This window comes from Uloborus diversus, chromosome 7 (assembly GCF_026930045.1).
Source record: "Uloborus diversus isolate 005 chromosome 7, Udiv.v.3.1, whole genome shotgun sequence".
NCBI lineage: Eukaryota > Metazoa > Arthropoda > Arachnida > Araneae > Uloboridae > Uloborus > Uloborus diversus.
Window position 1 is genome coordinate 56,158,121 of NC_072737.1, and position 21,224 is coordinate 56,179,344.

The 21,224-nt window shown below is 33.6% G+C and overlaps 1 protein-coding gene across 6 annotated transcripts in view; it reads left to right on the plus strand.

The window, feature by feature from the left end:
• The window catches only part of LOC129225761 (probable sodium/potassium/calcium exchanger CG1090), a 63,084-nt gene that overhangs the window by 14,812 nt on the left and 27,048 nt on the right, over positions 1-21,224 (plus strand). For 2 of the 6 annotated variants that reach the window (XM_054860265.1, XM_054860264.1), the window contains exons 1-2: positions 7,759-7,898; positions 20,008-20,205. In XM_054860265.1, the coding sequence (XP_054716240.1) occupies positions 20,013-20,205 (193 nt within the window). In that variant the 5' untranslated portion in view covers positions 7,759-7,898; positions 20,008-20,012. Of the gene's footprint in view, positions 1-7,758; positions 7,899-19,705; positions 20,206-21,224 lie in introns of those variants that run through there. The other 4 variants (XM_054860266.1, XM_054860263.1, XM_054860261.1 and 1 more) reach the window with 2 other exon arrangements.

The following is a 21,224-nucleotide window of genomic DNA, read 5'->3' on the forward strand; positions in this document are numbered from 1 at the left end:
ACCTGCATGTGAAGAAAAAAGCTGGGCGTCTCATGGAATAAATTTTAATGTTCGGAGGTAAGTACTTTTCTCAGATAAACAAATTTACATTTTATGCAGTTAAGATTACTTACGTTTTCCTCCATTACACGAACAATTGTCAGTTTCCTTTCTGATATCTTTGTCTGTAATTTGTAATTTTAGCATACTGCTTTAACATTTGAAACGGTTAACTTGCAACTTTTTATTTCTTTATTTTTTCAACTTTGTACACGCATTTATTCGAAATGGATTTTCCAAGCTGACAATATACATATGTCAAAATTTTCTGCAAATATACTTGTTGCTATCAGAAGCAACGTAACTTGGTGTTGATATTCAGTTAATATGTAAACAAGTTTATTGAAACAGGCTTTTAACTGAACTAATCTTATATTTTCCGTTTCGATTAAATTGTTTCATACGCTAGCATGTGTTATTTTGATCAAAAAACATTCCTTGATGGGCTTCCGTAGTTCTGAGATAGAAGAGTAGATTTGAACGCCGGTGGTCGTGGGTCCGATACTCAAACATTTCCCCCCAACTACGCCCCTGCAATGTTATTCAAACAAGCTGGTTCTGTGCGTAAATTAAAAAAATATATACGGTTTTTTTCCACTGTTGTCTTTAAGTTTTATGATATTTATGCACAAATTGTGGTTGAGTTAAAGGTATTCATAATTTCTTGGCTTGCGAAAGATTAGTTTTGAGCAGTGGATACACAACGTGTTTTTGCCAAATGCTCTGTGCTTGTTTGTTTATGCTTAAAAAGGGCAAAATATCTTGAACTACATATTTTTTGAACTCCTTGGGTTTTCTGTTAATAAGCTTTCAGGAACTCTGAAACTGTAACATAAATTGAATTAAGGGGCTGTCTATAAAGTATTATGCAAACGGTATACGCCCAAAATGTCGCGGCCAAAATGTCGCGGGCCAAAATGTAGCGGCCAAAATGTCGCCGTTCCAAAATGTCGCCGTCCCAAAATGTCGCCAGTCCAAAATGTCGCCGTCCCAAAATGTCGCCGTCCCAAAATGTCGCCGGCCCAAAATGTCGCCGGTCCAAAATGTCGCCAGTCCAAAATGTCGCCAGTCCAAAATGTCGCCAGTCCACAATGTCGCCAGTCCACAATGTCGCCGGCCCAAAATGTCGCCAGTCCAAAATATCGCCGGTTCAAAATGTCGCCAGTCCAAAATGTCGCCGGCCCAAAATTCGCTAGTTCAATTGGTACGAAAAATTTAAATGTACGTCGATGCTTTTCAGCATAAAAGTTGCGAAAGAATATTAATTGCCTTTCAAAGTAAGTTCCTTCAAAAATTCCAAACGTTTTCTCCTGTCTTAATTCGTAAGCATCAGATTAATTCCAGAAAATTAATAGTTTTCAGAAAAACATACGTTTTTCTGTATACTATTAAGAACGTAAACATGCGAAAGGCTGCTGCAACGGATTTCTCTTTCTCGTTTAATCTGATTAATAATAATACTCAAGATGTAAAGCAAAGGATCAAGATGTAACGCAAGGATTCAGACAAAAAATTGGTATGGAAGTAAAACTAAACTGTTCTAAAGGCGAATGAAAGAACAGTGAGGCGCTATGTGAATATGGCAAGAGAATAGGCGGTTTGTATTTTTTGGCGTAATGAAGTAAAAACAAATAACTCCTTCACTCTAGCATATTATTACCTTAGCGACAAGTCAGTCATTTAGGGGATCAGGCGGAATGGCCCCCGACTTTGAATTTTTTTTTATATATACAAGTGGAAGTGCTTTTTATAGCAATCCTATGAAATTTGCATTGGTTATATGCCCGTTATCCTCCCTCTCCCCTTTCACTAGAAAAATTCGAAATCACGGGCCAGGGTGGAAATCAAGTAGAAAGGTATCTTAATGAAATTTAATTTTCTCATAGATTTTTTAACATCACCCTAAGAACTTTAAAAAAAAAAAAGAACTGTATGCTTTCAGTGAGATATACGTTGGTTAAAGTAAGATCAAAACTGTTCTGAGACTTTTTCTGGAAATGAAACTGAAGAAGTTTAACAAGACTGCTCGAGACCCTCCTCTGAGAGGACATTTGTATGTCCTTTGCGACCGGGATTTTAGGACAGCAAAACAAATGTTTAACAGAGATGACAGATTATTGCCGTGGAAACTCTGTCTTATGAGTAAAATTCTGAAATTACGTCGAAATCTTCACCGTCAAATCTTTTGAAATCAATAAAACCCGTAATTGCTAAAACAGGTGTCTTTCACTCAGATTTTTGAAAAACGACTCTACGCGATGACAAATATTTTCAATTCTCAACATTCATGAAATTTATATATTCGATAGAACATCAAGGGGGACAATTTCAGAACAGTTATTTTATTAGAGGTTTTCAAGAGGATACTTTCATGCTTGCAAAATAGCGCTTGTCAGCTGAATCACATTTTCCAATTTTAAATAGAAAAGAAAAAATTTCACAATGTAGGGTGAAATAACTGATATCAATGATATTATTCAGATCAATTTTGACCTAGACTTATTTTTAAAATGAGTTTCAAAAAGTAATAGTTCTAGCTCAATATAGCTTGGTAATTCAGAAAGAAAAGAATACTGATAATAATAATAATAAACAAATAAGTTTTCCCCTCTCAGAAAAAAATGCTGTTTTAATTATTGAATTTTTACTACGCAAATTGTATAAGAATGCAAACTCAGTTTTTATTTTACACCCACGCTAGTTAAAGTGCTACAAAAATGAGAGGAATACACGGCTAATTTAGATTTTATTGATATCTTGCTCAACCTCTCATATTTAAATTCAGTATATTTTTCATTGTTTATTTAATTACACTGACTCACGTAAACGATTACGAAACTCAACTTAGAACGAAAATAAGGCTTGTTTTCGTTTAATTTCACTTGCATACTACATTTTTGTATGAATCCTCGCATTACTTCTTGAGATATAGCAGTCACATAAAACGATTAAAAATATTCGGTGATCCATCCTTTTGGGATGACTGAAGCCAAAAATAAATGAGCAACTCGCCCTTTAAGATATACCTGTAGACCAAATTTTGTCTTAACCCTTGTACAGTAGACCCTTGTTTTACGCGGGTGTTATGTTCCACGGAAATGCTGCGTAAATCGAAACCGCGTAAATTGAGACCTAATATCAAAAATAGGGAATGGGTTCAAAATATAGGGATTAGGTTCCGTAGATAAAAAAATACTTCATTCTAGTGATGACTAATTGTATGAAAAGTTTAATGTGTACTTATATCGATTTTTATGCATAATATGCATAAAGAAAACAAACTAATTTCGTGTTCTGTTTATGAAGAAGAGCTGGCTATGATAGTCTTTTGGTAGTCATTAAGAATTTTTCCTCTAATTCTTTGCTGAGCATTAACGCATCCTTGACCACTTGCGTCATTTCCTTGATAAAATCTTCCTTTACTAACAAATAAGAAAAAAGATTATTTCTATTGTCTACGAATGGTTCAAAATTTTCAATGTGAGCGTTTTTGGTTGTGTGTCACCGGAGTCGGTATCCTCGTTGGTTTTGACCTCCTTTGTCACTCCTAAAAGCTCTTCTTCCAGTGAGTTCTGAACTGTGTGAGTTTAATCACTTTACTTCTATAATGGAAAAAACTCTGGAACCAATCGCATAAAATATCTCCAAGGACCCAAGTTCGATTATTAGCACGCCAAAATGCAGTTAGTTACGAGTAATCTGCAATCTATAGGAGCTTGGGTTTTGAAAGAGAGGAAAATTACCTGTTTGCATTGCCGCATCAGCGTAAAACCGAAACTCATCTGCGTAAATAAAATAAAGGTGTCAAATCTTCAACCGCGTATAATCGAAACCGCGTAAAATAAACTTGCTGAAAACGAGGGTCTACTGTATTACTTTTTGAGATATATCAGTCACAGATAAAAAAAAAGAAAGGAAAAAAAAACATTCGATTGCTCCACCTTCTGGTGTTATTGGCCCCAAAATCTGTCCCCTTGCTGCTTCCTAACATTTTATTTGATTCCGTTCATCATTTTTTGAGCAATGACAGTCACGCATGTCGATGAAAACGTTCAGTTACTCCACTATCTTGAACGATTTGACGCAAAAAAACCACGCAGCCCTAAATCATATATGGGTACTTGCGGGTATCGTTCGAATTCTTACCACAGGTTTTGACGTAGAATGGCCCCAAAAAATCGGTCACATACAAACGCACACTATTCTTGAAGAAAAGTTTTAAAAAATTTATCGAACGTCAGAACTGAACGCCGTCAGAACGTTTTACAGTAGGTAGATAGCGAGTCACAAGAAATAAGATAACGTAACGCTTGTATTCTATTTGTTTGCTGAAAAACAGCCGAGAGTTGCGAATCAAAACGGAATAATCTTTTTAGAATTCATCAAGAAACTCAGTTAGTTCAGTCCCATTTTTAACGAAGACATTCATTAAAGGCAGTAATCATTTATTCTGCAAATTTGGTGTTAAACAGCATTTTTGTACATTTGCATTTTTCTTACCAACTGAATGAGCGAATTTTGGCCCGGCGACATTTTGGCCCGGCGACATTTTGGACAGGCGACATTTTGGCCCGGCGACATTTTGGCCCGGCGACATTTTGGACCGGCGACATTTCGGCCCGGCGACATTTTGGACCGGCGACATTTTGGACCGGCGACATTTTGGACCGGCGACATTTTGGACAGGCGACATTTTGGCCCGGCGACATTTTGGACTGGCGACATTTCGGCCCGGCGACATTTTGGCCTGGCGACATTTTGGACAAGCGACATTTTGGACCGGCGACATTTTGGCCTGGCGACATTTTGGACAAGCGACATTTCGGCCCGGCGACATTTTGGCCGCGACATTTTGTCCCGCGACATTTCGGTGGCGACATTTTGACCCCAAACCATGCAAACTTTTGAACAAATTCCCCCCCTCCTCCTTGTTACATGTAACGCTGTTCAACATGAGCATATTGTTATAAACAACGCGTGATGTCACACTTCTTATTATCCCCTCCCTTCCCCCTGTCACAAAACTGTCACATTGATTTCCTAAAAGAGCATACTCAGCAAAATGTTGATCTAAATTTAACATATATGAGGTTTTAAGTATTAAAGAAAGTTGGTAAAATGGTCATTCTATGAAAAGTTTTTTGAAAAAGGTTACTTTGTCATCAATTAATGCTTTTTAAAATAATTTTTCAAAAGCCTAAAATGATGAACTATTAAAGCCCCCCCCCCCCCACACACAAGAATCATTAGCAGCAGAAAAAGCTAAAAATGAAAAAGTAGCCGAATTCCAAAAAAAAAAAAAGGCTGTTTAGATATTGAATACATTTTTTGGATGTACAACATACAGTATTCATGATGTTGTATTATACATTCTTTAATTAACGTTTTTCAAGTTGAATTCCTGTGTAATTTTTCGAGAGTGCCCACCGAAGGGGGGGGGGGGGGGTCGGAATCATAGTCTCATAGTAATGATAGCTTTTCAACGGCTATAGTTATAAAAAAACTGTGCCCTTGAAATTTTAAGGGAGATGGAGATGTTTTGGGTTTTTTTTTTTTTTTTTTTGAAGTTTTCATAATTGAAGGGGGTAGGGACCGTCTACTTTGGGGGATGGCACCCAAGCATTCACGTCTTTTGAAAAGCATAAATTTGCTCAGCTAAGTTAACATTAATAATATGGTATTATGTACTTTAATTTGATGTTATGTCTTTGAAACATATTGCAGTCATGTTTCCCGTTTTCTTAAGTAAAAATGTTTATTTATTTTTTAAAATTTCATTTAATTCTTATTCAAATACAATAGTAATATTATTTTTTGTTTTGATGTAATTGTAAAATGAAAGTTCATTTATTTATTTGAATACTTCTTAAGACTTAATGTTTCAATACAGTATACGAGTAGTTAAAATGCGATTAGTTAAAAAACAATTTCCAATGAAAAATAAAACTTTGTTTATTTATCACTTTGTTTTAACATGATTGTAAAATAAAATCGTGTTTAGTTATTTGAATACTTTGTAATACTTATAAATGTTTTTATGTCAAATATAATGAATTAAGCTCAGTGTATTTTTTAATGTATGATTATCGGTTCCTTTTTATGTTTTCAAATGAAAAAGTAGAACTTGTAATGCTACTAAAATAACAGAAGTCAATAATAAATAAACCAAATAGTTTTATTTAACCAAAATATTAATCGAAGTGCTCACTTCCCAATATCATTGTGGATCGACAAACGATGACGTCATTTGCTAGTTGGATGGCCTTCCTATCTCGAAGGCCTCGGCCCATAATGCATTTTTAACCTGTTTCTTTATAATGACGTTTTAAATCGTTGCGAATCAAATAAGATTGCGAAGCAACCTTCGGGGCTTGGTCAGCGTTAGCGAGCAGGGGGCAGAGCTCCCTAGTATATTGAAAAATAGTTAATGGTATTGTTAAATTATTCCCGGTAGGGGGAGGCTCGGAACCCTGTGCCCCCACCCTAAAGTCCCTAAATGTTATAAAGTTAAAGTTTTGTCAAAAACATTTCATTACTTATGGGTCATTTTAAAAATTTTAAATAATGCAGTTTTTTGAGCATTCTGTGATTTAGTTTATAAGCACTTTTGCAAGCTTTTTTCTTTTTCACTAGCATTTGAAATTCGAACACAAAAACTTTTAGAGCAGAGAATGGTACACAATCTTTTCTTTAAGCGAAATTCTTTTATTCAAACAAAAATAGGATAGGTAGCAAGTAAATATGTTTTAAATTTCAAACAGTTTCGTCTTAAATAGGTTAGATTGAATAAATAATACGTCCGTCATTTTGAAATCGTAGAAACTGAACTCACGTGCTTTTTTTTTTCTCTCTTTTCTTTTCACACATCCCTGCTTAAGAGTGGGCAACCCTTTAAGACGTCAAGAATTCGCCAATTTCATTTTCAATAGTAGAAACTTTTAAAAGAGTGGGACTTAATGGGAAAAGAACAGGAAGAACAGCTTGGTATTTTCAAACTGCTTTCACCCCTCAAACCCCACAGGAGGTATGGCTGGAGCTCTTCGACTGCAATAAGCGCTATTGTTTGCTCCCCCTAGTCCCTCGGGTATACCAGAAGTGTGGAAGAATTTGGACGACACCGTTGCACTATCCGGCCCTGTTTTTTTTTTTTTTTTTTTTTCAAATCCTAATACAGTGAAACCTGTGTAAGTTGACCACTTGCGGTGCAGTACTTAAGTGGTCAACTTAGACAGGTGGTCAACTTACAAAGGGTTTGTTATATGATTCTCAGCCAAATTTGGTGCATATTGGTGGTCAACATAGACAGGTAATCAACTTACAAGGGTGGTCAACTTTACAGGTTTTACTGTATCGTTTTTCTTTTATTGATATAGAATTGGTTTTTATAGCCGACGTTTGAAGTATATTCTCTAACTGCGGTAAAATGGCTGAGGACTTCTCTGCGTTATCTGGTTTCAACTAGTTTCTGTTTTCTTTCTTGGATTTTTCATCGACATCTATGTGTACCCAATATATCAACAGGTGCTTCAAAGCTATCCTGTTGTTAAATGCAACCTGTACACTCTCAATTTCTATTAAAAATTTGCCATTCTTTTGTTTGAAGTTGTAGTTTCATATTTTGTGAAATAATGGACTTAGATGTGTATTTAACCTCAAGGTGCATCAACTGATATTTATACTTTATCATTGTTAAATTATTTTCTCAGCTGGGATATTTATGCGCTTACAGGGTTGTTCTGTTCGCGTTGCCGCTCTCCTTTGATGTAATTTTTCTTTGAAATTTCGTAGAATTTCCAGGAACTACTTTCGCCATCAATGAAGACCTGAATGTGTGTTGCTGTTTTATCGAACTGGATTTCGTAAGATTTTGTTTATTACTAATGTACCATTTTGTTACATTTAATAATTTAAAAATTGAAATGAAGTAGGGGAGATCCAGTTAATGAACACAACCTAGTAAACTTTTTTTTTTTTTAATAAGGTTTCAAAAGTATTTTTGCTGAGCAGACACTGAGCAGCAGTGACTTTTTTTCTATGTAGTTACAGAATGGAAACGAATAGAAAATGTGTTCGCCCACTTTATACGTGTTCATTTGCTGCATTGTTTTACATCCTCTCCCCCCCCCCCCCCAAAAAAAAAAAAAAGAAATGCAGAACTCCAAAGTTATCCCTTTAGGAGAATGAATAAATGCGTATACAATAAGTTCAAACGATTTTATTGTCATGTACCAAATTATAAAGATTTTTACAATGTTATGAATTTCTGAAAACGATGTTCACTTATTCCCCTCTCGTCCCCCTTCAGCCTCCAAAAAGGGTCAGCCTATCAGTTGAATATATGTTCATTAACCTAAAAGCCTAAATGAAACTTTTCTCACCGAATTTTAACCCATAGTAATAATAATAATTACAAAGCGGGATTCTATACAGAAATTCAACACACCAGGTTTTTTCATAGTTGTGATTTTTCTCTGTGCTTTCGTGTGAACTATATTCAGCTGTTTTAACTCGTTTAGTTCCTTGGTATAAAATAACAGAAATCAATTAAAAGGAAAGCACAATTTTTATTTAGCATTCTTATTTATGAATGAATCGGAAAAGGAAATTGGACTATTCTACATCAGGAATTGTTGTTTGTTGTGCTGCGCGATTGTTTTTTCTTTTTTAGCTCGTTTAATGCTATTTAATATTTGAAATTAAAAACTGGAAAGTTGCATAACATATCTTTTTTTTTTTTTTTGTTACAAAACTCAAAATTTTGACTTCCTCGAAGGGACTTGGAACGCATCCCTCTTCGTAGGGGCGCTCACCGGGGGGGGGGGGGTCATTGCACAGGCTGCGCCATTGACACTTTTAGGGGGGGTGTTTTGAGGGAATTTTTTCACTTTTGGAGGGGGCTCTTACTTTTGGGGGTAGGCTTTGCGACATTTGGGAGGGGGGCGCTTGCTCTAGGGGGGGGGCACCCCTGCCTCCTTGACTGCACTTCTGATGAGCGACTTTTGGGTCAATGTAGACGGGCTCTTAGACATAGCATTTAATTTTTAAATTATTTTGCCCTCTACAAAAATGCTAATTGCAATGCTCAGTAAGGTTTGCATTGATTTCATGTGTATTCTGAATATGTTCTGATTTCTTGTGATATCATACGAAACTATAGATAAAGATGAGATAAACCACCTCATGACGCAATGAAATATCTTTGTTCCTTGTTTTTGAATTAGGATTGTCAAAAAAGAGTTTTGTTAAAATGATAATAACTGTAAACTAAATATAAACATTCTGTAATGCATTAGGAAAAAGCGAAAAAGGTTTGTTTGTTCTTAAAATCAGTACGGGTTATCTTTCTTTTTCTTTCTCTCTCTCTCTCATTTGTTTTTAACTTAATTTAAACGTTTCTTAAATGCATCTGGGAGAAGCGAAAACTACTTTTTTTTTCTTTTTTAATAAGTGGGAATTTTTTTTCTCTTTTAAAGTGTTTTTTAATTTTATTTTTTTTTTTAAATTATGAACCTTAATGACACTTGAAATTTTCACTCTTTTTGCTGTGTGTTTGTTTGTATCACTACTTCTTTCTTTAGAAAATTAACATAAACATTCGTTAATGCACCTGGGGGATGACATTTCTTATACTTACTTATCAATACTAGACATACTTATCAAGAACAAACATTTTTTTTTTTTGCGATAGCAAAAAAAAAAAATGTTTGTTCTTGATAAGTAGAAAATTCATTTTTCTCTTTCATTTATTTTTCAGCCTTTTATTAATGACACTTGCAATTCTTATCGTCGTTTGTTTTTATCACTATTTTTATTTATTTATTTTCTCTTTAAATCATGCTTTGATTGGATTTTAAAATTATTTTAAGAAAAAGAAAAACTGAAGAGGCATGAGTTTCAAAATGGGGAGAACGACAATAACTTTTATCATCACTTTTTATTATCATTTTCCCGCCCAGATTTCCAACCCTAGGCCCCAAACGTGATGCTTAAAAATTTTGCACGGTTTCTATCTTTTTGTCCCCCCCCCCCCCCCTCAACTCATTTTTAGATCTCATCAAGGGCCGATACAGACTACCATTTTTAGGGGGGGCGATGCTGAACCTTGATACCCCTCCCCCCTAACGAACCTACGGTTTCGGGCGCAAAAAATTTCTCAAAATGCTTGGGTTTCAATAAAAAGTACGAAATCGGTCAGGAATAGGGCTTCGTATTGGAACAAACGGTGCAGATTAATTTCATAAGCAATGAAAGATGAAATTTCAAAAAGTTACTTCCAAAAATATTTAATGAATTGAAAAGACAACTGAAATCGTTTTGTTTATGCAGTGCTTGAACACAATGTGGACGGATATTATTGTGGATGGTTAATGGCGGGAGGGGCGGAATAATGACTCCCCATGACCCTCCCCTAGTATCCACCACTGCAGCTCATAGTGATCACAACTTGCAATTGACATGAAGTAATAAAATGATTTTTTTTAATTTTAATCCTGAGATTTAGAACTGCATGTTTCTATTATTTCTAATTTACGTTTTTTTTTTTTTAATTTATTTATTTATTTTAATGTAGCCTCTTGCATCTATAATTTATTCAAATTTGCACCTTTATTTTTCACTTGCGATACCCGCACGGCTTTGCCTGTAGTAGAAAATTCAAAGGTCATTTGTATCGCCTGTATATTTTCAAATAATAGATGATGAATTTCTCGCCAATTTGCTATATTCATTTGCTCGCCCATGCTACGGTTCCATGTTATGATAATTTGGTAATTAACTCGTCCACGTTATGATCATTTGCTCGGTAAAATGTTCTTAAAATTGGAATAGAAAAGGAACAAAATCGAATTTTCGAAAAATCGCTTCGAGGTGCACACCCTCATGCTACAAACTAATTCTCTGCCAAATTTCGTGATAATCTGCCGAACGGTTTAGGTGCTATGCGCGTCACAGAGAGACATCTCGACAGATATCCCGACTAACTTTGAGCTTTAATTAGTAACTAGTGATACCCCCACGGCTTTGCTCGTAATAGAAAAATTAAAAAGGTCTTTTGGTTCGCCTGTATATTTACAAATAATGTACGGTGAATTTTCTCGCCAATTGACTTGTACCCATGTTACGGTTCCACGTTATGATAATTTCGTATCTCGCCAATTAGCTTGTGCCTATGTTACGGTTCCACGTTATGATAATTTCGTAATTTACTCGTCCATCTTATGATAGTTTTGTTCTTAAAATTGGAATAGAAAAAGAATCACAGCGAATTTTCGAAAAATCGCTTCGAGGTGCACATCCCCATGCTACAAACTAACTTTGTGCCAAATTTCATGAAAATCGGCTGAACGGTCTAGGCGCTATGCGCGTCACAGAGATCCTGACAGACAGAGAGACTTTCAGCTTTATTATTAGAAAAGATAAAGAAGTAAAGATAAAGCAGATAAAGAAAATATTTTGACTCCTGGAGATCTTAATCTAAACGTCATGATGACACCTGAATTTTTTATTTCTAATTTCTGTATCTCTTTTACATTTGTGCATTTATAAGTAAATGCAGTTTAATTTTTTAAGCGTGTGCAAACTTCTGGGTTGCATAGTTGATTACAAAACCACGAAGCAAGATTATATTGCTGAGTAAGGGCGGAAATGCAATCATACTGCTCTGCCCCTCGGATACATACGGGCTCATATCAGTGGCGAAATTTTTCAATTAGCTACATTCATTAGCTGAGATACATTGAAACCTCGCATTTTACTATCTGCGGGTGATCGTCGAATTACTGCTCAATTTCGAAACAGCTGCAATTAAAAGTTCTCTCCCCGCAAAACGATTTGGAATAGGGGGGGGGCATTCATTAATTACGTAAGGTCCCTAGGGGGAGGGGGCTTGGAAACAATCTCTACATGCTCTAACTTTGAGGAAGGCGGGTCAAACCCATTCTTACGTAATATTTTCCAAGTTGATATTTTACATTAGAAATCGCGCGGTCAAGTGATTTGGCATAGATCTATTTCTTCTATTTTCACACGTCTGGGAGGTAAAAAAAACGCATTAGGATGAGCTAATTTTTACTTGTTTTTACAAAGAATGAATAATGTAAAATATAATAAAAGAATCACACTATATCTGGCATGTTTTATTTTCAATTAGTATCGCATCATAAAAAAATATCGCATTGCAAAAAGAAAAAAAAAAGTCGAAAAAACATTTAAAAGAGATTCACACATTTTAGTAAATAATTTTTACAAATAGTAATAGTGAATTTATTAACGATTCCAGTGATGTAAAGTTTGTTATTATTATTTTTTATTTATTTATTTATTATTATTTTATTTTATTTATTTATTTTTTTTTATATTTTATTTATTTATTTATTTGAAGAACGAAGTGGAATCTTACGAAAGAATAGAGGGGAGGGGTTTGAAAAATCTTACGACCCCTTACAGGGGGAGGGGGGGTCAAAAATTGCCAAAATCATTCTTACGTAATTAATGAATGACCCCCTAACCCTTAGCAGATATTTGAGATGTTTAATATCAAAACAAGCTCAATCGATTTTTAAAAATTACAGAAAAGACCAAAAAAAAAAAAAGACATTACACTCTCTGCACACCTATTTTTTTCCAAAGAAATTAATTTTCGATTGAATAACCTTTGATGGTACAACGTTTGTTCTCGTTTTTAACTTTGCTGTGTGTATTGCCTTAGTTTAAAATAAAATATTTTGAGAGGCGGGGGATTGGTGAGGGGAAAATTCAATTCCGGGCCTCGGTCAGATTTTTCCTCGTTTTTAATTTCTTGTAGTTATTATTACCAAGAAGGTGAACTAATATCTATGAAGGTTCAGCGTCATAAAGCGACATTAATCCTTAATTGTTGTTTGTTCAGTTGGGTTACAATTTATTAATATGTTTGTTTTGTAAGCTCATGTCACAGTTAAAAATATACAACTGATTAAATATTTGCCATGTCAATGTAACAGGTGAACAATAAACAAGTCAACGACTGCAATATTTCTTCGCCTATAGCAAAAGTCAATAGTTCATGAAAAAATAATGATGTGAAAATAATTAAATCATTTATTTGTTTTCATTTCTGTTTATTTTGATGGGTTTTTTTCATTTAGCTCACTATTTCAAGCGAAAAGAGCAGGTTAGGATACAGCTACTAATTGCTGTGAGTCACAAGTTAGAATTTTGTTAACTATCAGGTTTCACAGCTGTTGGATTTATTTTGTAAATTCGGTCGCATTTTACTCGACTTGGTAAAGCACTATTTGTTGCATCGTTAATGTTCTGTCTGTCTTACTTTAAATCTTGTCGTGTACATTTATGTGTATTACCTAAATGTGTATTTTCGTGTTTTATATGAGTTATTCGTTGCTTTAATTTTCGGTATTGTATTGAGTATTACTGTATTTATTTAAATATTTGTCCACATTTTTTGTTAATATCGTATGTTGTTTTTAAGTAAATAAAAACGTTGTCAACATTAATAATCATTACTACTAAATTAGTTTTAATGTTTGAGTGTCTTTTGTTAGAATTTTAGACAGGCAATATATCATTATTCGTTGCATTATTATTTCTCTGATTTCATTTAAATTCGTTTAGTTTGCGTTTATTATACATTTAGTTTTTTGGTTCACATTCTGTCTGAATTCAGACATAACCGTTTTTTAGCTTTTGGTTATCCATTTGATCACCCCTTCCAATTTACATCACCTCAAATATCTCGGATGCTAAATTTGTATGATGTATGTCGTGTAATATTTAAAAAAGAATCCTCTTTTTTTTTAATTTTGTCATTAAAATACTGAACTTAAATCAAAGTGAATTCCATTGAAAATTCAATAAAAAATATTTTGTCTAAGTGGCTCTCCGTAAATGATGTCGCTCCCCCCCCCCCATATTTGACCCCTTCTTTCTATTTGGCACAAAGTGTCACATTTCACTTCAGCCCCTCCCCTTGTTATACTGTTATTATTATTAATAAAATAATGTTATTATTAAAATATGTGATACTATAACACTTCTTGTTTCTCACTCCCTCCCATTGTCTCAAACAGTCAGAATTTCATAGCCCTCTTCGCTTTCAAAGCGCACATTATTTGCGGACGAACCCTAAAAGGACATGAGAACAAAGGTGCAAGTAAACTCAAGTGAAATTTTCTGAAGACAGTGTGAAATTTTCGAAAACTATAAGGAAGCTCAACTCTCCCCCCCCCCCCCCCCTCCGTAAAAAAAACTCTTCAAATAGGCATACAAAAATCATTGAGATCATTGAAAATTACCATTTTAAAAGTTTTTTTTCTCTTTTCAGTTTTAAAATGTGTTGTCAGCTCAAAATTTTCGGAATTGGCAACCCAAAATTTTGCGGAATTTTCGGATTACAAACACCCCTGCATGAGAAATTGATTTTCTTCATAGTTTTTTCTGAATAAATTGTTATCTTGTATAGTCTTTTTTGACGACTCGATTTGTACATTTGGGTGTCCCTCGCATTTTTTTGATGGTCCCTTTATCTAACGTAAATATTTTTGAATGTACAATTTTGGATCTCTTTCGGGGCTGTTATGTCGTGGGGTTCATCACTATTGCGACATGGTAAATTCGCCACTATAATGTAGAGTGTATTTTGAGAATCTTTGCTCTTGTAGCTTTTTTCAAACGAAAATTCTGGTCAGATTTTTACCGCTGCAAATTCTTTTAAAACGTTGCGACAATTGAAACTGAGGTTGTAACATAATGTTTGCTGAATAGTCACTTTTCAGTCGTCTGGTGTATGCTGAAAAGTAAACATTCGAAATAATCGTCACTTACCAGTTTGATCTGCTATGCTTATCAGTTAAATGGTAGAAGTAGATTTTAAGCTAAGAAGGATACAGGTATGTTATTTTTAGTTAGGTGAATTTAAATAGTTTTAAATTTATTATTATTAAGTATTTTAAATTACTACAAATTTGATTTGTTTTTTCTGAAATTATTTATCGTTCTACATTTAGTAAAGGGCAGAAATTCAGGGTTGTTTTCGTGATTCTCGTCGAGCAGAGGTGCTCACGGGGGGGGGGGGGGAGTTTACAATTATTTTCAAAGGCTAATTTCAGAATGTTTAGTTCTAAATTTGTAACATAGCGGCAATTTGCCTACTACTTCTACGTTGCATTTAGATACAGTAGAATCCCGACTTAAGCGAGGGATGCGTTCCAAGACCCCTCGCGTGAGTCGAAATTTCGCGTTGTGGCGAAAGGTATGTGTAAAAACTTTTATAAATGTAATCCAATTATTTTAAACACTATTAAACACCACCTAAAACTTAAAAATCATTTCTCATCTATACATTACTGTTTCTTACATAAAAACCTGAATTTTTATTTGTATTAAAAAAAACCGTTTTATTCAACCCAAAATAGTGCTACGATGCACAAAATCAATGATCAATGGGAAAGAAAGATATAAAATAATCCAGGACGGTACGTATAGTATGTAGTAAGAAAAACAAATGCACTATAGTTGTAATGTATAGTATATCCAGGATCCAGTACTGATATTTGTAACTTAAAAAAGTGAAGATGATAATGATTTATGCTGCATGACGAAACCGTTATTCTTACAAATTTTTAAATCTTTATCTTTACTAATAATAAAGCTGAAAGTCTCTCTGTCTGGATCTCTCTCGGTCCGGCAGGGCCGGATTTGGAAGTGTGGAGGCTCCGGGGCAACGAAGGAGTGGAAGCCCCTAATCAGGGTTCGAAAACATCATCATATTTTCGAAAATATCCTATACTTTTATATATATCCGAATATTTGGATACATATGTATATATCCGATATTTTCGATTTAAAAAATTTCCATTCAAGACATTTCGTCACATATTTCTTAAAAATTTTGAGCTCAAGAAGCGAGAAGTTGTAAGGATGACCTGCAAAGTTAACCATTTTTCGGATTTTTTTTTACTTTCTTTATTTGTCTTTAACTCGTAGGTACAAATTAAACGAATAAAAAAAAAAAAAATATTGCCACTGAAATGCTCTATCAAATAAAAAAAAATGATAGTAAATGGGTACTTTGCAATCAGGGCTTTCTGATATACCGATAATAATACTATTTTTGTGCAGGCATTCTTTGTAGAAATACAAAAAAAAAAAAAAAAAAAGATGTCTGGGAGAAAAAAACGTAAAATTTGCTGACCCGTGAAAGTTAGGATAGTTTGTAAAAAAATTATTGTGGGGGCCCCTTTGTTGTGGAGGCCTCGGGGCAGTAGCCCCGCCTGCCCTCCCCTAAATCCGGGCCTGCGGTCCGGATCTCTGTCTGTCAGGATCTCTGTGACGCGCATAGCGCCTAGACCATTCGGCCGATTTTCATGAAATTTGGCAAAGTTAGTTTGTAGCATGGGGGTGTGCACCTCGAAGCGATTTTTCGAAAATTCGATGTGGTTTCTTTTCTAATTTTAAGAACAAAATTATCGTAAGATGGACGAGTAAATTACGAAATTATCATAACGTGAAACCGTAACATAGGCACAAGCCAATTGGCGAGAAAATTCACCGTACATTATTTGTAAATATACAGGCGAACTAAAAGATCTTTTAATTTTCTATTACGGGCAAAGCCGTGCGGGTACCAGTAGTAAACAATACAGTTGCTTCGCTAGTTTTTTTTTTTTTTTTTTATAACGTTTCCATCTATGGTAACACTCCTCTACCTGGTTTCTTGAATTCACAATACAAGAGCAGCTTCCATTTTCATAATTTTTGATCATTAGAAACTACTCGGTGAACTTTTACGGATTTCCTTTTTTTCTTCGCTTTTAACTGTACGTATGGAAAATTCACTCCTACCTAATTGTCGTGCTACCTTCAACGCATTTTATAGTTGTTCATGCTCATAACCTTTCGTTTTTCTTTAATTATCAGAAACTCTCTCTTTTTCTTTTAATTTCACAAACTTTAGATGAAACAGCGCTTTTAGGATTCATTATATTTCATCAACATTCACATTCAGAATGAAAAAAATAAGTGGAAAATGACGTACGTATTTGTATAAGCGATGTTTATACTAGTACGATGTGGGAACTTCCGCTCTCAGTGATGCTAAAGGGTTGAAACGTAAAGGAAGGTCCATTCACGGGAAAAAAAATTTAGTAGCTAATAACAAAGCCGATACTTTCACACCGCAATTCCCTTCCGAAACTTTTCGTGTTGCGGACGAGGAATTCACGTTAGATCTAAAATTCTTCACTGGGGAAAAAATCGCGTTATAGCCATTTCGCGTAAGTCGGATCGCGTTGTAGCCAGAGTCGATTGTATTTTGCAATTGCATTTTTACTTCCTATTATAAACTTGCAAGATTCAAGATGAAGATGAAAAGAAAATTGTCTCCCAAGTTTTGTTTCTCACTTTTCTTACCAGCATGAATATCCCCCCCCCCCCACATATTATTATGTAACTTTCAAAATATACGATCAGGGGCGCCCCGAACTTAAGTTTTTGAAAGGGCGGAAATTCTCAATTTGCTGAATGATAATGGAACTCTGATTTCGCCGAATGATCATAATTTTACCGAATAGAGCTCCAAATTTTGCCGAATAAGGACATTTTTGGAGGATCACAATGACCTTCCATCGGAACGTTCCTAATTTCGATTTTAGAATATTCTTTTTGTGCGATATTTAATATAAACAAAATATCTGATTAATCAACTGTAGGACTTTTAAAAAATGAAAAAATAAATAGATAAACAAATAAATAACAAAAAGTAAAAATCTGACTGCTATCCTTGGTTGTGAAAAATTTTTGATTTTTCAGAAACAAAAACTTTTTCTAAAAAAATCTCAAATCAATTTTAGTGAGTTGTAGTTGTTTGTTGAGTGCTCAATTAACGATAAGAGTCATTATCTTTTACTTTCAGAACAGCAAGCAGTATTCCATCGATAAACACACTCGTTTCGTGGGGAAAATTTACGTGTAGCTTGCATATTTCTAAACATATCTTTTCACTTAAAAAGGGAGTTATTTTGAGGTTAGTTGTATTCTGATTAAAGATTTTTTTTCCCCATCCTACAATTTTTAATACAGTAGCTCGTCGTTATATCACACTTGCAATAAAAAACCCCGATATATCCGAAAACGCGATATAACCCAGGCTATTAAAAACAGCGATCCCTTTCACCTTCAAGTAACTGATATGTGCATCTAAAATTAATCTAGCCTATCCCTATATCAAGCTGAATTTCTGAGCAAAAACAGTAAAAGAAAATCATCTAACCAAATGCTTAAGACAAAATTTAAATATCTAAAACATTTTAATTAATTTTTTTTGGTGAAAAAATAATTTAAATAATTATTTCTTGAAATGTAATGAGCTCAAACTGTAATACATTCCTGTTTCATTATTGGCTGAAAAAGGAAGAAAAGAATATTCCTGGGAAATACAGTGGTTTTACTTCTTAAGTGATCTCACTTTAAGCTAAGTTTTATTACAAAATTATTATTTTTTCCTTTCAGTAGGCACGGAATTCGCCATGTTTCCGAATGTGCAATTTAACGATTGGTTACTGTAGCCTTATTTTGGCAATAATTTGAATCCTCTGTGGGATATATGAGACATTAATTTATCAAGTCAGTAAGTAAGACATTGTTTGATCTTCAAAACTGTACGCAAAGTTTGCAGTAAGAAAAGGTTAACTTAATACACAAGTAAAAAAGAAAAAAATATTCCAAAAAAATTCTGTCTAAAGATTCAGTCTCTGATTACTATTTTATTGAAAGTTTCATTGTTACGGAATTGTCTTAGTTCAGTTTAAGTGTTTCTTTTTTTCTTTCTGTTTTTATTTTTTCCTATCTATGTTTTGATTATATCGAAATAGAATCGAGCCTAGATAAATAAATGCCTCTCGCTTAATTATATTTTAATTTATTTAATTTTTTTTAATTTAGTATTCATTTATTTCATTTATTTACAAATTTAGAAACATCAATGTCTTTGTTGTAACATCTTAAAGCTTATCCCTCAAAATGCAAAAATAATGAATTAAAAATTGAAAAAAAGAAAAAAAAAAAAACACCTGACTATTAAGTGAACTTTGCTGGCTTAAACCAATACCACATTAGAGAGTCTGTAGTGTGACATTGTCAAAACACATAAAATTTTATGAGATTTTGAATAATTTCTTCTTAGATAACTTGTAAAAACACAGGAAAAGAAAGAGCTACAAACTTTTGCTAGTCATAAAGCAGTCAAGTAGGAAAATTGGAACTTCATTTAAAAGCCTTAATTTTATGTACTAAGATACAAAATGGCACCAGATAAACATTTCACTTGCATGCAGTCCATGATACTTAATTTGGCGCTTTTTGCTTCCCCTGTAAATTTTACTTTTTGTAATTTATTTTCTTCCCCATGTCAGCCCCCCAATTTAAAAAAAATATTTATGCATAATTCCCGTAGCTAAGTATTTGAAACTATATAAATAAAATAATAATATCAATACAAAATAATGCAAAAAAAAAAAAAAAAAACCTCTGCAAAATATAAATAATAAATAAATAAATCTAAAATAAATAAATAAATAAAATAAGAGAACAAACAAGATGATGAGAGCAATTTTATTTTTCATTGTCTGCAAAAAAAAATAAATAAATAAATAAATAAAATTAAAATGAAAAAACTACATTTAAAGCAATGAATGGACTATGTGACCCTAAGTCCACCAATCACATAGACATTAGTTTGAGAAACTTCAAACTACAACAAGTATTGGGTTTCTTGACTGTTCAAAAAAAAAAAAAAAAAAAAAAAAAACAGCAACAGCAATCTTTTTATACTGTCACTATAAACCCAATTGTGTGAAGTAGAAAAGGAAATTCTTAAGGCTGATTATATATCGGACTCGCTTATTAGCCGCATATATTCTTCCACTGTGCTCTTTATTGCATTTTATTTTATTATGTATTTGTATTTATTTCTAGCAATCATGGCCAAACGACGAAGGGAACTTGTTGCCTCCTTAGTATGTCTGTACCTGTGTTGCATCCTTGTCTTTTACTTATACTCTGCACTTTTCCCGTGGGCCTCTACAAGCTTATCTACACTTGCAGACACAGATGAAGAATCAAAAACTTTATATTTACATAGGAAACTTCTTAGCCTTCACAAGTCACACGCAAGTAATCACTTTTTTCAGTCTATTTCACAGTGGCTGATAACATAAAATGAGACAGACAACATGTGCTATTTTTGAACAAAAAAAATTTTTTTTTTTCATATGTAACCTTTTCTCCAAAAATAGAAAAAGTTCCATGTCTTTCAAGTTTTGATTATCCTATGCCATAAAAAAAAGGAAAAGAAAAAACAGTTTTAAGACCACTGAATTTTAAATAGTATTTTTAAAATAATTTTCGCAACTGAGAAATTATAAATGTAGAGTATAAAAACCAAAGGTGTGTGAAATCATAAATATGAAACATTTAAATAAACTCTTACTATCTTCATAACAAATTTACAGTTTAATGGATTTTGATAGTTTCCCATTTTAAATTGCAGTTGAACTCTGTTAATACGACCACAGACAAAATCACAGCTAAACCATTTTATTTGTGGAAAAATAGAAAAGGGCAACTGATAAATATTTTAAATCATAGAACTTTCTCTCCTTTTCTAGCAAAAAATGAAATCCTTACCGCGTTTTAATTACACTTAAAATGTTATGCATGTTACATCGATCAAAAAATTTGGTCAAGACGAACAAAACCGTTCCCTTCTTTGTGGAAAATTTTCCCAACCATAATTTTCTTCTCAGCAATTTTATGTCATTGCAGAAAGCTCATTATGTTTTGTGAAGTATTTGTTGAATCTTTTTGTGTAGATATAGTGCCCAGCTCTTATTAAAATCACATTCGTTCTGTGGACATTTGATTTTATAAAGCGGCTGATTTTACCAAACGGCATTCAAAAAAATTAAAGGTTTTGAAGTTTGAATACTCTAAAAATGAATTGATTTACTTCATTTATTTCTGTTTTAAGTATTTCAAAATGCAGTTATCATTTTAATTAAACCTGAGGTACATTTTTTTATTATTTGCACAAGGATCTTAAAATATAGGCGTATTGTTGTTTGCTTAACAGAATTGGGAGAGCAAAGATTCAATATTGTTTGAGAGTTTACAAAATGTTTTGTAAAGTTCAA